General features: G+C 46.2%; 1 protein-coding gene across 1 annotated transcript in view; it reads left to right on the top strand.

Moving 5' to 3' along the window:
- Positions 1 to 17349, top strand: part of LOC109504398 (uncharacterized) — a 140405-nt gene that overhangs the window by 20208 nt on the left and 102848 nt on the right. Inside the window, exons 2-3 of the mRNA XM_025306626.1 lie at positions 10100 to 10193; positions 10407 to 10450. Of these exons, the coding sequence (XP_025162411.1) occupies positions 10100 to 10193; positions 10407 to 10450 (138 nt within the window). The remainder of the gene's footprint in view (positions 1 to 10099; positions 10194 to 10406; positions 10451 to 17349) is intronic.

A 17349-nucleotide genomic window follows, 5' to 3' on the forward strand; every position in this document is an offset into this window, starting at 1 on the left:
GTAGGGACGTAGGAAAATCTGAATTCACTCTTGGTCGACGGGATTACGGACGATAGCGTTAATAGAACGGATATAGATAATGGTGATTTGATTCCGTCATTGATAAAACGTAAATTCTGCTGTGCGTCTTACTCTCTCTTGTTCCATTCTTCTCGTTGGTGCTTGCCGGCAAGCTACTGATAATTATTTCCAACGGCGTGTGCGCGCGCGCGCGCGCGAGCTCGGATTCGCAACGCGCGACGACGCGTACAAATCTCATCGGGTCCTTTACATTTTCCCGTGATATTTCAATCCGAATTTGCATTCCCCGTGGAAAATCCGTGGGGCTCTCTCCTCGTTCCGCCGAGAAGCATGAGAAATGTGCCGCTTCTTTCCCCGTCACCTCCTCCCTCTCCCTCGCTCTCTCTCTCTCTCTCTCTCTCTCTCTCTCTCTCTCTCTCTCACTCTCTCTCTCTCTCTCTCTCTTTCTCCTTGCCTCGTATCCCTCTTTCTCCCTCAGGAGAGACGTTCTTTTTTCCTCAAAATAAACCCGAAGCCCCGCTTCCGTCTACGGAGACCGCGGATACTAGGCGGTACATATATTTCTTCTATTGTCTAGCCCCGGAGTTTCCTATTGTTTCTAGAAATTTATCGCTTCACGGGAAGTTTGGCCACGCAGAAGCGGGTGCTTTCATCTTGAGGCGCAGATAGAGGAGAACTGGCGAGGGTAAGGGAGAAAGAGGCGAAATTGGTAGGAAAGACAGAATAAACGGTGATGGTGAACGCTGGAGGGAACGCTGGTGGAGGCGGGAGCCGGCAGGGGGTAGGGTGAGGGGGAAGCGGGATAGAAGATAGATCCAACCGGCGATAATTAGTACTTCTACCAAAATTATTTATGCCCAGAATAAATCAGGAGAAAGCTTAATTGCTTTCCACCGTGGCGGACGACGACGTCGCGCGAGCTCGCACGAGAGTCGAGAGGCGCTTCCTCCTCCTCTTCCTCCTCTTCCTCCTCCTCTTTCTCCTCCTCCTCCTCCTCCTCCTCCGCCTCCGCCTCCCCCTCCCCCTCCTCCTCCTCCTCCTCCTCCTCCTCCTCCTCCTCCTCCTCCTCCTCCTCCTCCTCCTCCTCCTCCTCCTGTCGGTTTCTCGGATTTTTGTTCTCGTTTCGCCACGAAGGCGCGAGAACGAGGAGAAAATCCGAAGAGTTATTGGGAGAATAATCGTTCCAGGACGATTATTTCGTGCGGGGAATTTATTTCGTGCGCCGCACCGCTCGGTTGTAGAGGCTCGTGCGCGCGACTAAGGTTGCATCATATTTTTTCTCCTCCCACAACTATTCCCAGATAGTTTTCTCACTTTTATTCGCTACGGTGGATCCTCCGCAGACTGTTACGGCAGCCGCGTGAATATCCGTGACGCATCGAGTCATTAGTGGCCCGCGCGCCGATATGATATATCGACACGTCGAGCTCCTAATTTCGTCCAGTAATGGGTTACGAATTCATTATCGCTTTGCTCGTTCGTCTGAAAAATAAATCCCATTTCTGTTAATGGCGTTACTTGGCTAATAAAGCAAAGAAGTGACCCGCAGTGGTAGGATGTACATCCCTAGTATCGATATCATCAGTGGTCTGTCGTTTCCCTCGTCAACTTCATCGTTATTGATATATATATATATATATATTTTTTTTTTTCACGAACGTAAAGTAATTACAAACTTCGATGATTAAGAACTCGTACATTTGGTGGGAGTCCACACGAGTGGGAGTCCAATATCGACTTCGATATCTTGATCGAAATTAGAAATCTTAATTTTTCTATATATATATATATATATTTTTTTTTTTTATAATATCTTAAATGAGATAAAAAGTCAATTGACGGGCATTAATGGGACTTTGCTACTACCTTCAAGATGTATAATCATCGGTCATAAAGACTCGCGGGCAACATATTTGTAAAACCGCAAAGAAGCGGGCGAAGAAATGAAGAGCCGCGAGTAAGGGTGGATGAGCGTTCTCTCTCTCTCTCTCTCCCCCCCCCCTCCCTCCTTCCCCTTTTCTGTTCTCCCGTCTTTCGCTTGCTCTCGCAAAGGTCGATTTACATTCCGAGGGAATGATTTTATTTCGTGAAGCTGGGGAAACGTCCACGTAAACTCCGCGGCGGAATGTTCGAAAAGCGAAGGGGTGGGAGGGGCCCCGAGAGCTTTGTAGGCAGCCGAGAGGAGAGCCGAGCGGAGAACGGCATCTTGGCAACAGGTTTCACCCCCGTGGCAGACTGCGCTGCAGTCTTTTCCGTGTAGGCTACGTGCCTTTCGAAAAACATTCGCTTTTCCTCGCGTATCGGCATACATCTTTTGCGGGAAACCGGTTTCCCTGCGATAAATCCACCGTCGAGTTTCCCGCGAGTTTTCAACTCCACCCTGCCGTCGTGGCCCTCGCCTTCAATAGTACCGGTGCGTTTATATGTGTACGAGCGTGGTTACGTTGTGGAGACGACGTAGTTGTATTTCTATTTTATTGGGATGTAGAATATATCGACATCGTTCGTTTTCTTTTGTAAGAAACAAGCTGAAAAACAAAATCTGAATGGTCGCACACGCTGAATAGAAAACCGTTTGGAGATTTTCCAATTTTTAACAGCCTATTCTTTTCTTTTCGTAGGAATTTTTTTCTCTTCTTATATTATATCAGGAAAAGTACAGCGGCCTCTTGAAAGATCTTGAAAATTTGAGATGCATTGAGATGCGACATCTGTCCCCAGAGAAAAATATAAGAATTCAAAAATATATCTTACGTTTATGTTGCTAAAATAGCACGACACATTAGATGTTTACAACTTTGGAGTTTTGTCTCTCTTCAATTGTAATTTGACGCCTGCATATATCTCGCTGGCGTCTCGTTTCACAGAGAATACTTACATTTCATTATTGACGACAATATAGAACTGTCATTTCGACTATACCGAAAACGTCGAAAAACAAATGTTTGTAAGAGAATTGCTCGAGGGATACATTTGCTCTGATGTATTTATACTGGTTCACACTTTACTGTAAGTTTTTTGTCGAATTTAAGAGGATTTGCCGGGTTTGCTCGGCAATAAAATAGAAAACGCGTTTGAAAAAGCGCGATAAAAACGTGTCGAATTTTTTGCGCCTCTTTCGGCTGCAGAAGAATAGAGAAAACTGAGAAAGAGAATAGGATAGGCTGATCGACGGGGGAGGATACAATGTAGAATCGAAGTCGACATTGTGTGGAAGCCTCCCTTACTAGGTCGTAACTCAACCACTTTAGAGTTCCTCGGTTCGTGGCGCGCCATTAGAGACGTCCTGTGTAACAAAATAAATCTTTCCTAAGAATTCAACACAAGGCTAAGTCGCAGAACGAGTCGAAACTCCAACGTTTCGGCCAAATGGACCCGTCCAGGGACGGGCGTAGGCGGGGAAAGAGAGGGTAGTAGTAGTTTTCCCGATCTCCCTTACTTCCGTCCGTTGCCATGACGACGGTTGCTTGACCATTCTAAAAATCCCTCGAAACTTTAGGGCGCGAACATACCTCTGCCATTATTCCTCGTCCGTTACACACCAATCCTTTGGCAGCGATCGTAAAAACGAAACATATTGTTATTTATTTACATCGATTAATATTAATATAATAATATACTAATTTATATTGATTAATGTTTCAATGATTTCTAACGATATTTAATTTTCTGTATCTAATTTATATTTAAAAAATTTAATATTTGATAATTAATATATTTAATAATGAAATCAAACGTACGCGGTTGGTCCCATGTTATAGCAGTAATTTTTCGGATAGCAGTTGCGAAGCAAATGCGGAATGAGCTTCGTTAGGATTATAACTTTCACCCATCATTTTTTTTTTTTAATTTTTATCCTCACACGATAAAGTTTCATGTGTTTGAAAATAATACATTTTCGTTGCTAGAATATTCGTAAGACAAACTGTGTTCTGAAAGAAAAACTTGCATTCACTTACATTGTCGCGTATAACATTCGCGACTGCCGTCGAATTTCATTACAGTGCGCAGCGGACACTGCGTCCTTTTGCGAAAATCGCGAAACTAGGAAGAATAATCTGTTAAAGTATTCAGAGAACGAGAGCTAAGCTCACACAGAGGGCCCGGTGCGCTGTGCACACCTTTGCTTGCGACGCAACGCGCCAATGCAACCGAAAAGATGTGCGAGATAGGAAAAGAGCGAGAATAGGGAGCAAAAGGGAGTGAGAGAGGCAGGCGAGAGAGAGAGAGAGAGCCAGAGAGAGAGAGAGAGAGAGAGAGAGAGAACCAGAGAGAACGAGAGAGGAAGAGGGAGAGGAAAGTTGGCCGTTCTTCAGCCAAGCGTTTCACGCTTGGATAATACGAAGAGCGAACGCCCCGACAAAGGGAACGACGAGTTGCACGCCCGAAAATTTGAAAAATTATTCGGGCATCCAGCCGCCTCTCTCTCTCTCTCTCTCTCTCTCCCTCCCTCCCTCTCCCTCCCTCTCCCTCTCCTCACTGTCCTGTTTCTACCACCGTTTCGCTGTCGCGATGCTGCGCGCCGCTGTAAGGCCGTTGTGAGTGAATATTTTCGCCCGTCGTCCGTTCGTAAACCGATGAATGGTCGTCGGCCTCACACAACTGTAGCATTGTTAGACCTGGGAATGCATCTACGAGGATAATATTTACTTCCGGGCAGAGGTTATCTCTCTCTCTCTCTCTCTCTCTCTCTCTCTCTCTCTCTCTCTTTCTGTCTTACTCTTTCTCTTTCGCTCTCAAGTCTTTCGCACATGTTGCCGACAGCGCGCCGTAATGCTTCGCATCCGGAGTCTTGTAACTTTTCCTTCGAGTAATTTGAAACTTTTCTTCCGCCCCGCGTATGCGACGACAACGATGACGCGAATTTCACGTTCTGGAGAATGCTAGGAGACGTATAGAAAGGGACATTCTTGCAGCGTGCTATTCACAATGCGCGAGAGGGTGGCAAGGGGTAAAAAAATTATACGTTCCCGATTTAATGCGATTTGACGGGCACAGCCCGCAAATTACGCGTCGACGCGTTCTTTCTCGCCGCTCACACACCCTTTTGCCTTCCGGACTTGCTGGTTGTCCGCGGGGTGCAACTGTTGCATCGTCTTTCGCCCCTTCCTCGACTGGCTGCACCCTGTGTGTGCGCCGTTGTAATTTGTACCTTGTTGCTTTCGCTGACAAAGTCTTTCACCGCCGATAAGAAGGGTCTGATTTATCTAGACGTCGGAGCATACGAGACCATACACACGCACACGCATGCCCATCGCATACATGCACATACATACAATTACTTTGGTACTTTGGTTTCTCTCGGTTATTGGGGCAGTGATAATTGTGCACGCCTTCCCGAGATTTCCCACGTGCGTGAATTCGGGAACTCGCGGCTCAAACTTTTTCGATCTACTTGTTGCGTGCACAGAATTCGGTACTCGTGCTTGAAAAATCCGTCAGGTGTCTTCCGAAGATTAGCGTAACGTTTCGGTTGTTCATTATCATAGCAGGCAGACAGTTTTATTACAGAAACTATCATGCGTAAAGATCATCGAATTGATAAAAGAAAAACGCGAAATTCGACTCGAGCTTTCGCGTTACCTTCCGAAGTTTGCGCTTCCGAAGCGCATAGGTGCGATATATCCGCTGTCTCAACTCGAGGATAGTCTCAGAGTCTTGCCGCATTGCGATAATCGCGGGTTCGGAGAAAAAGACGCGCGTTATAAGTGCAACGCGCGAAGGGGAATTTTTGCCGTCGCCGGTAATTGAACGCGCGCGACCTTGACATTAACGCGGTGAAATAATGAGAGTGATTCCGGAGGCGCACGGGGAAAGAAAGAAAAGTCAGACGAAATCGCAAGCATTTATACTGTTCTACCGCGTGTACGCGCGCACGCGCGCAAGAAGCATTGATGTGCCTCGCGGACATTGCCGGCAATGATAGAGAGAAAGAGAGAGAGAGAGAGAGAGAGAGAGAGAGAGAGAGAGAGCAACCGAGCTAAAAGCGCAATCCGAGTTGCAAAACGCCACGGAGAGGCATGAGGAGGCATTACCGCCGCTCGCAAATTACCACGGGAGTAATCATAATGCGATCGTAATGCAACGCGAATAAGAGGGAGGAAGGAAGAGGGACAGAGAGGGAGAGACTTGATTTCCAACGCGAGACTGCGAGACGTTGCGAGACAAGCCGCCCTCATTGCGCTCAATTGGTGATTATCGGCGGTTACGTGTAATTATTTGTCGCAATGCGGATTCAAAAGGTCTCGAGGTCGCGTTCAGGTCGAAGGGACATTCACGTAATGTCCGAGAATCAGTGATCGTTGAATCCGTGTTAAATTATCCCGCCGTACGAAAATCAGCGCAAATGTCGCGCTTAAACACATGAGAACACGAGCGTGTATATAGCGTGTGTACAGGCAGCGTGTAACGTTGACAATTGTAACAGCGTATAAAATCGCGTGAAAATTAGAGCGCACGCGCGATATATCTTGTTACTACAAAAGCCCCCGGAAAATGTGACGCAGGCTATGATGCGTCGACTGTTTTTTCTTCTCTTTTCTTCCCTTTTTACCGACAGTTGAAAATTCGATCCCGATGATGGCGGTTGAATTTTTCATATGGCGCCTTAAAATTTTTTATTCGCTGTGATAAAATAATTTTTTTTCTTGGATCTTTGGCCAGTACGACGAAACGCACGTCTCGCGCGGTCTCTTCTCCTCCCGATCGTTCCTCTCTCTCCTTCAATTCGGTGTCCATCGCGTCGATTCGCTGCCGACGGAGCTGTAAAGTCGTAAAGTTGTAAAGTTACCCTCGTGGAATAAAACCCTTGAATGCACTCTCTCTCTCTCTCTCTCTCTCTCACGCGGGAGCGTTTGGGTTTGGGAGCGCGTAGGAGCACGGACTTATCGTGCGCGCAACATCGTCGCGCTCGTCCGTCGCGCCTTCACCATGTGTTCTTTCGTGAGTGAACGTTTTCGGGCGGGATAGTAGTGGTCTCGAAACGACGAGCCGAAGAAGAGGAGATGAAAGATCCTCCGTAGGGAAAAGAGAGGCCCGGAGAGAATCGAAAGAACGAAGCGGGGGCCTTGGAGAGAGGAGCCTGCGCCGCGCATACACCTATACAAACAGACCGCGTCGAAAAGCAAATGTTTTGTTGTGATGCAAGAATTCACAACGCCGGCTTGTAACGGGCCGCCGGCTTGTAGCGTGGTCTGCAGTCGTGGAATTCGCATTACTCGAGAAATTATCAACTGCAATTGGACCGAACGCAGTTATGCGACCAGGAAATACCGACTCCGGACCGCCGCGCCGCACTGCGGACCCAGGCGGACCAGGGCCCGAACCCATACTGCGAATTTCAATCGCGATGCATCTTTAACGATCCGCCGAGTGCGACGAGAGAGAGATTCTTCGATATTTCATGTGGAATATCTGATTCCCAAATTTGTCATCGGGTTTTTCTCGCAGACGTGTTTGTATGGCCCGCATTCTCGACGTCTCTTGGTATCTTGGTAATCAAATTCTACTTTCGCCCGGCCATTTCTCTGTCATTTTTCATTCTTATAGACTCTCTTCAGTTTATACACGAACCTTCCTGAACGTTGGAAGAATATTTTTTTTTGTAATTATTAAAATTCCCCATTGTCACTGGGATAATACCGAGCTGAGGATACATCTAAAACATGATTCCTTTATATTTTTGCGGTAAGTCGGATTACATTAATGCGTCCGCAGGAGAGGAGCCCACGTCCGAAAGAACACACGTTTCTTCGTTCGATTTTACAGTGGTGAGTGAAACTCTTGAATGCGACGCGTGCGAAAGCGTACAATGCACAGATTTACCACCCGCGTCGCGGCGCCAGACGTCCGTGGAACGGAGATGGGAAAAATCTGTAAAAATAACTCAAGAAGCGAGGAGCATTCCTTGGAACAATAAATTTCGACTAGGTTGTTCGAGCAGAACGTTTTAAAGATTCCCTTCCTTGATAACCTGAAAATCTTTTGTCGCGACGATTTTCAGATTACGGAAAGTAATCTGCGTGTTTGTGAAAGTTTGTATGAGCACATGTCCCTTCACCTTCTCGCTCAAGTTGTCCTCAAATGTTTATTTCCCCTTCCCCTTTTATTCGATATCTATTTATTTTATTGCATTTTATTGCATGGGCTAGTTTCGTTTGTAAAATTCTTTTTCCTTTCATTATCTGTATCTTTGGAGGAAATATTTGCTCATTAAAGAATTAAACATTTCCAAGTCTTTGTTGAATTTGGTCGTCCCGTCCTCTAAACCGATCCTTTCCCTCTTCATTCAAGGTCTCTTGAATGCACTTTAATAAAATAAATGTTGGAATTCTTACGCATTACGTATTACACAAAGGTCTGTCAAAAACTAAAATAATTATTGTACTAAAATAAAAATAAAGAAATATATACACACATATATAAAATAAATTACTATACTGAAATAAAATAAAATACTTTTCTGCTTATTATAATAACGAAAGTAGGAATTAGCAATGTTTTAGTAGCCTCAGACGCCTATTTTGTGGCCGAATCCGTCCTAAATTAAATCGAGTCGAGGTATTATTAATTCGATATAGCGTTTGCGGCGACCATATACCGCACGACGGTATATCCCCGTGTGACGAACGGAAAGCGACCCGTCGAAACGATCCTATTTCCGCGAGAATCACTCCGTTTCACAGAGCGCGGCGACTTATCGGGGTGTGCTTGCGTAAGTAGTGGTGAATGCAACAGCGGGGTCGCCTCCTCGCCAGGCGTTGTTGCTGCTGCCGCTGCTGCTGCTGCTGCTGCTGCTGCTGCTGCTGCTGCTGCAACCTGTTGCGGGTGTACCGAACGGGCGGGTGTAAGGACGTCGTAAACGTACGGTAATAACGCGAAACGGGGAACGGGGGAGTGCCGTTAGTAATTTTAGCGCTGCATCTGGCAACGTTTACGGTGGCCGCGCGGCATTGACATTTTTATCGTTTGCTCTCGCGCTCGCGCGGGAGAGAACGTCTTTATTAAACGCCAAGACGGGACCCCGTCTCGCCATCTCGCGTCGAGCGCCCGCGATTAAAGTCGCGTAAACGTAATTGCGACCGATAATCAGAGATCTCATAGATCGTTCTCGCGCTCGTACGGCGACTCGTTAAGCGAGAGTTCCATTAGCACCTACGATAGCGCGAACGGCGAGCCCGACGTTCGGAAATTTAAGAGCGTGCGTTTACGACCTCGTTAACTCTCTCCCGCGTCGCGTACCGTATATGTCGTAAATTGTAATAATTATAAAGTAGCGGTTAACGTTCCCGATATATATGACACGACATGCCGGCCATCTCGAGGCACTTACACAGCCATCAGACACTGAGATGAGAACATCCGCGAGAGTCGATTTTTTACAAGTACTAAAATCATACGATTTTTCGCATAAATTTATTCCATCAATCCACTCGTAAGCAGAGTTATTTCATTATCATCTCTTTATTGCGATGTCGATTGCTTGGTTCAATTTCGATGCGAATCGTTACTTACTTCAAAGTTTACTACGAGCGGCTATCAGCGTGGAGAAATTGCATATATGACGGTTTGAATATTGACTGAGAGAGAGAGAGAGAGAGAGAGAGAGAGGGGCGGGGTGGAGTTAAACGCTATAGAATAATGGATAATGTTGATATATCACGACGTAGAGAATGTTACATTAACGAGTAAACAACAAAACGCGCTCTCCAGCGCGTCTCTCCTTGGCTGAAAGTCACGCGACCGCGGGCGTAATACAAACGCGCGTACGCGATTGTCGCGAGATCATAACAGACCTTGACGTGGAACAAACAGGTCGGGAAACGCCGCGTATGATTCTCAACTGATTTTCCGAGTCGTGTGGTGTGTGTGTGTGTGTTCGTGAGGTGCGTTATATTATTTCGCGCGCGTAATTATCGTACAGTGATCGTCTGGAGCAATGCTTGCATCCTCGAATCTTGGAGGTAACTGTCGCCTTTTTATTTTTTTTGTATCAAAAGAAAGATAGACTGCGTCTTGAAGCAGATATATTGACTTCTCTGTCAACATAACTAATCAAAAAACTTGCTCTTTGCTTCAGATCTGACGGAGCTCGTAGCTACACGGTGGATGCTGCGGATGCGGATGCTGTGTACCGGAGGATCCGGTTCGGGCCAAGCAGGGTCGGCTCGAAGGTAGGTTCCTCCTAACTTTTCCTACGTGATTCTTTTAATTCTCTGCGATCGACAGTTAGGACATTGTTGTCGAAGTAACAATTTGTGTATTTTTGCTTGTCGATTTTTACAATAATCGCAAAAGATTAACACGTTCGAATGGCAATCTTTTTTTCTTTTTCGATACGTTATCAACCATTGTCTAATTAACGATATCATATTGTTTTGTTTCAGATCTGTAACGGAGAACGAGGCCGATCTTGAGTTCCGGTATTTCGGTGAGTCGAGCAAATGAAAAGTTATTTAGAATTTTGAGGTGATTGTTTATATTTGTAAAATCTGTTCGATATCAATGCGATTTACCTGTAGATTTTTACATGTGCACTGAGAGGAGAAAGTAGTAAATTTCATTAAAGATTATAGTAATTTTCGGCGCTATATTCTTGTTGAAAAAAAAGAAAAGGTAATAGCGACATGTATACATAAGATTATTATCGGCAATGTTATAATAGCTCTTACTACAGAAATGAGTTCGCCGACTATAATTATTTCACTGTGCAATTACAGCCACAAACACGAAACAATTTTCTCTCAGTGTAGAGGTTTTATATGTATGTGTGTGTTTGTACCGTGCACTGAAACAGACTGCTCGAAACAATCAGAGGGTCTTTTTACCAAATATAACTACCTGATTGGTCAGATGTATATGAGTTGTTTAATATTTATATAATTATTGAAATCATTTAATACGACTCCTTCTGATTATTTCGAGCGGTGCAAAATCAGAATTGCGCGTCAGAATTGTGCATCAGAATTGCGCATTAAAATTGCGCTACTAGATTCGCGGTTATGTATCTTGCTCGCAATTAATTTAACAATTTTCGCTATCGTTCATTCTTGAAAATTTTTACATATGACGGGTTATAATATCACTTTGCTCATTAAAAGTAAGAATTAACATAAAACGAGAAAGTCGACTTGATACAATCGTCATTCGCCAGTTTTTTCTTCGATGTTTTCGAATATAACGCCGTGTTTTTGGTACGTCATTCATTTACATGCAACTTGTTTTCGACACGCGAAATTTAATTCATTCGTGTTAAATATCGTTGAAATGACTTCGGTCGCGAGTACAATATAGGAAAGTGCGATCGTTTGAGAACCTAGACGCAGCTAGCTCTGAAGCTGGACGTGGACCTGGACTCGGACGTCGTGGAATATCAATGTGTAATGGTGAGCGCACAGTCAGAACGCTCACAGAGCGTCACTTTTTACGTAGTGCATGTAATTTAAATGTAAAACATTAAAATGTAAATTGAGAGATTATCTGTGAAAAAAATTTCTTGATGAAAAATAACAGTCTGAGATTGCTCAAAATGGATTAAGGTTACAAGATTTAAGGATAGCGTGCGTTTCTAGCGTCTAATCGACGTAAATTTTATCCGCTCGAGAAACGAACGACCTTCCCCTAAAATAAAGCATTAGACCGCGTGCTAGAGAGGGTCTCTGTTTCCGCTTAGCAGGGATCTCTCGAGTCGAAACGTCGGCGTCGATCGACGGGAAAAAGTACGCGCTGGTGAGCTCCTCGTGTTTCGTAGCGCGATGACGAGCCGTGTAAAACGCAGCGCCGCCTCTCTTCCAGTGAGCTGAGCAAATAAAAAGGGCGAATAGGAATCCGTGTAGTCATACAGAGATTTTAATCGGTGCCGACCGCAAGACACACTGACTCACTGAGATGGAACTCGGTCCGGGAACGTGAGATCTCGCGAGACAACACGATCGAGTCAGGTCTCGCGGCGGCTTCCAAAAATCCCCCGTGGGCTACGTGTGATTTCAGCAGGAAGAGAAGCGGCGGTTGAGTACGTTCGAAAACGCCGATTAAATGCAGACAGATTGATCGCTTCCGATGAAGCACGGATTTTCTTCCTTTTCGTTTTTTTTTTCCCTTTCTTTTTACGATCGATAGAAGGCGACGTATTTTTTAATGGCAATGTCTCACGTTGAGTAGGATTTAATAAATCCCATTACGCGTTCATGACATATCCCTGCTGTGAATAATTATATTTCTCTGACATTGGTTAAATCATCATTCCCTGATTTTTCTCGATTATATCGTTATATTTTCAAGATTTATTTCGGCAGATTATAAAGTATGCCACGTCGCATTTATGTAGGGGGGCACAAGAGCGGAATGCTCGTATCTTCTCGAAGACATGGGAATGAAGAATGATCCGTGTCATTGGCATGTTTTGATCCGGTCGCACTCGTTTTATTCTTGCGTCGAATCGCGAGTTCTCTCTCTCTCTCTCTCTCTCTCTCTCTCTCTCTCTTTCTCCCTTTCCTCTCTCTTTCTCTCTCTCTCTCTCTCTCTCTCTCTCTCGTGCGCGCAATTGTAGTCATACCATCGAAACGCTTCGCGATACTTCGCGCGCGCGCGCGAAAATTTCTCGCATCGGCAAATATATCGAAGGCCCCTTGTTCGAAATCGACTGTGCAAGATCGATTCGTCACGAGATCGCGTCTTCGAATGGGATCTCGTAACGCGTTATAATCGATGCCGAGCATAAGGTACGCTGAATGAGTTCTTCTCTGGAAATAAACGGGCATAAGAGGGCCCCAGAAAGGCGCCGCGCGCGCACGCGGGGAGCACATTATACATGCGATCAAAGAGAGGGAGCAAGAGCGCGAGTACACGTGAACATGTCGGACAATGCCTGTCATCTCATTCACGTCAAGTGAGCTCGAGGACTACCAACTTCAGCTGGTGCTTCGTAGCGGGGATCAAATTGCATCTCAATTCGTGCACCGACTTTTCTTTTTAGCGCCGCCTTCGTCTTCGTCTTCTTCTTCTTCTTCTTCTTCTTCTTCTTCTTCTTCTCCTCCTTGTTCTTCTTCTTCTTGTTCCTGCCAATCCCTTTCCCCGTTACCCTCGTGTCCACGTACACCCCGTTCTCTTTCACCCTAATCTCGCGCTCCACATTGTGAAACGTCCACGAAAAGTTGGTCGACCGTGCGCGAAAACGAATCCGGAGGAACGGCGGCGGTTCCTCCGCGTGGTGCGTTACCTCGAGATCTCGCCGAATCGCGAACGAAACTACGTCCCGCGCCTTGCGTTTTATGGATTTCGCGAAGTGACGCGATCGAAACGCGCGTCTCAAGAGATGAGGGAGGATATTCCTCTGCTGCGGTTACCACATCTTGACATTTCCTTGAATAGTTTGCTGTTTCGGTCGATAGTTAGTTAAAGAGCGATTCGAGAATATATAATATATCTTAGTTTATTAAAGACCGTAATCGCACATTGCACATATATTCTTAATTAAAGGATCAACCTATACAGTCCTTGGAAAGATTCGAGAGATTGGAATATCAGAACTATGATTTTCCCAAGGATACAGATAGAATAGAATCTAAGTCTCAATCTAAGAATCAACTTCTGGGAACATAGAAATTAAATTTTATACTAGCCAAGTGCTTTTGTATAATAACAAAAAAAGCGCGTCATAGGCGAAACACTGGTCGCTAACGGGTTCACCGCGATATTTCGACGTTATACGTCGAAGTATATTCTCGAACTTTGATATTCGGAAAATTAAAGGATGTTAAAAGGTATCAGAGGATTATAAGTCAGACTTTTTCTCGATCTGCGATGCATATTTCCCTGCGAATCCTTATTCGCCCCGACAACTCGCGTCTATGCACTTGCCGACGCGGCCATTTGCATCGAATAGCTCCGACTCAAATATTAACGCAGTCTCGTATTTCATATTTAGGTCCGAAGTTTCGGACGTGCCTCGAACGTAGACCGGACGAATGCATACCGGTTCATCGGAATCTCAAAGATTTGCAGTTTCATGCACCGACCGTTGCCACGAAGAAGCAACTCGCCCTTTTTCTCGTTTTCTCCCAACACTCGCGCCTCTTTTTCTAACTCCTCGACTGGCACGAAAACACGTTTCTGATTTCTTTTTAATTCCGTGCTGTACATTTTTTTTTTCTTTTTTACAACACGTCACAGGTACACGCGCACGCACACGCGTGCACACAGTGTCATTCATGTTGCACACACGTGACAGCATCACAATTCAGACTCGGGATCCAAACGACTTGTAAAGTCACTTAATTATTTGGCTTGCTCTCGACTCTCGCCGAGATCATCATTCCGACGTGCGCGTATTCGCGCGTTGCCATCTATCGCGCCGAATATTGCTTCAACACGTCGCCGTTCGCGACACGTCTTCCCAAGCGCGAAATGAGATTAAAAAATATATCTTTGCAATTATCTTTATCGTCAAAGTCGGGACGTCGGCCATTGGAACACGATCGATCGCGAGGTACAATTACTCGGTCGCGTACTCGGTATTTTCGCGAGGACCGCGCGTTCCCACCGTGAGTTCCGTGAACGAACACCGTCGTCCGGGTGTCGTGGATGCTGAGTGAAGGGTTGGAACTTGTATTTCACGATATCGGGAGAGAGAGAGAGAGAGAGAGAGAGAGAAAACGGGGCCGGCGGCGGCGAATTATTCTGCGGCGCGGCACCGGCGATCACGATCTATTCCCCCGCGGTATGTTAATTCTTTTCTCGGGCCGTTCTATTCTTCGGCGAGAGAGCGCGCGGAGCACGCCGCGACTCGGAACACGTTCCTGAAACGCCTATTCATCGCGACGGATTTTTCGGACGGTGCCAAGTTCTCTCGGCGAGCGAAGAACGCGCGCGGTTCCTACGCCCAATCAGCGCCGATTCAGATTTCCTCCAGTCCCCTGCGGGCCCGGTCCGGCGGTGGGCCCTGCTTTTCCAAGCGGCGGGGCCCGGTCCTCGGTACCGACTCGCGCGCCCGGTTCATTAATAAAGACATCGATACCGGCCCCGGCCGGAGCGAGGATTTAAGCGACGGAGACGCGAAAAACCGCCGCGCGCGCTGGTATCGCGTTACCGCGCGAGAAAGAGCGATCCTCTGTTCTCGGCTCGTTCTTGCAAAACCGGCCCGTTCTTTCTGCCGCGGAGACGACGGAGTTTACTGAACCCTGACGAAAGTTTACAGTTTTCTTTTTATTTCAACAACAAGCTCACTCCCGTTCTCTATTTTCTCCCTCACAACTTGCCGATTGTTTGTAAAGGACGCCGCGTGCGTTCTATAGAGATTTACTGAACTTTGAACTTTCTTACGAATCTTGCGAATTTTTTCTCTTTACTTTTGTTTCCCCATTTCAGTATATATTTGTCTCTATTTTAATTTTGTTTCCATTTCAATATGTATTTGTCCCTATTTTAATTTGGTTTTTACTTTAATGAGTAAACTTTTTCGTAACCTCTCTCTTTTCATCTCCCGTCGCGTTTCGTTTGTATGCGGCAAATGACAATGCGGCTTTACAGGCGCTTATTACTCGCGCGTAAAGGAGGGTATCGGTGCGCTAATCGTTGCTTGAAAAAAAAAGGGAGCGTCGTGTAATTTAGCATGCTAATAAACTAGCTCGCTTTTTCGGGGGCGACGTACACGGGGCAGTCGCTTTTTCTCCGGCTACTAATTCTCTAGCCGCTAGTAAAAAAGCATCCTGTAAACCGGACTAAAGCCGAGGCTGGTTCCGCTCGGAAGGAGCCGGGGTGTTCCTCGAGTCGCCATTAATACGAGAGCTTTTCTGGGAAGCGGGGCGCGAAATTTATCGGGCAATATAATTTTATCGCCGTGCGCGCGCGCGCGCGCGCGAGCGAGCGAGCGAGCGCAAACGCAACAGATGCGTTATAATGTCGAATCGCGCGAGAGAGAGAGAGGGACGCTTATGCGAACATGATGTTCCGAGTTAAATAATAATCGATGCGCCAGAGTTAACGCCGAGAAGTTCGAGAAAAGTCATTAGCTCTGGCCGGCCGAGCGTTAGATTATTAATGAAGCGGGGGCCCCGCCAACTACCGCGCTTCCCCGACGTTTGACGTATTACGAGAGCGTTGAGTTAAGAGGGCTGTCGTTTTTAACTAATAAGCAATACCAGCCGCGTATTGCGCTGCTGGTACAGCGTGGACGCGCGCGTTCTTGGATTAGCCCTTAACCTCCGTGTACGTATCTCGAACCGTAGGTGTCTGTGGAAGCCTCGCGGACTGCGCCCGAAAATCCTCGGCAAATGTCTCTACGTTTCCTCATTGTTTCTCCACTCGGACATGTAGTGTTACGTTCCTTTTCAAGTTACGTTCCATTTCTCTTGTTTCGAGTAGATGAAAAATTCGATGAAATACAAACGCCCCAACACTCTCCCGTGCATTTTTGTCTTCTTCCATGAAATTGTGAGGTAGTCTCCTACAATTATTAGCCGAAGAATTAAGTAGTCTCTTGATAAAAAAAAGAGAAGAAAAAAGTAGCGCTGTGAGAAAAGTGGGAAATTAATTTTATAATTAGATTTTGAAGAGAGAGAGAGAGAGAGAGAGAGAGAGATACGCGGCGGTAATAAAAAGTTTTCAGAGTCGAATTACGCATTGCCTCGTAATCTCGGAGCGCCCGAAAATATCTCGCCGCCTCGGGGCGATAAAATTTCGCGGCGTTAATCGAGGGGAACAAAGGAGACGATAGAAATTAAGAAGAGAGCGCGCCTAAGAACCTCGCGCCCAGCACGGCGCGCCGCCGCGTCGCAGCCTCGGTCAAAGGTCGAGAAATAACGATGCTCCTCATGCGAAATTATATTTGCATTTAAGACGATAATATTCGCCGCGCGCGTGCGAGCGTGCGCCAACTTGCCGCCCGTTATATTAATCGCGACGCTACTTTCCGGGGAGGGACGAGAATACACACGCGGTAAGAATTCCGATCCGCGCCATAAACAGAGAATTCGAAGCTACACTTACGCATAATATTTCCTCGCGGTCGTAAAGTTCCGCGGCGTCGCGATAAATTCCACAATTTTATTCGCGCCGGACCAAATTCTTATCGCGTTGTCGGTGCGGTGACAGCTTTTCATTTTAAAGGAGGGCCCGCCGGATTCCATCCGCGCGCGCGCTCATTTCATGCACGCGGTGTGTCGAGCTGCCGTCGTTGCAGATCTTCGCATCTTCGAGCACGATTCGACGAGCGACGTTGATTTTTCTCCGTGACAAATTGTCACAGTTTGTTCGATACGATTCCCCCCTACGCCTTGCTTCTGATTGCCCCGTAATTTAGCCGAAATTAATTGAACCGAGATTAATTGACAT

The sequence above is a fragment of the Harpegnathos saltator genome, unplaced genomic scaffold, assembly GCF_003227715.2.
Source record: "Harpegnathos saltator strain DR-91 unplaced genomic scaffold, Hsal_v8.6 scaffold791, whole genome shotgun sequence".
Taxonomy (NCBI): Eukaryota; Metazoa; Arthropoda; class Insecta; order Hymenoptera; family Formicidae; genus Harpegnathos; species Harpegnathos saltator.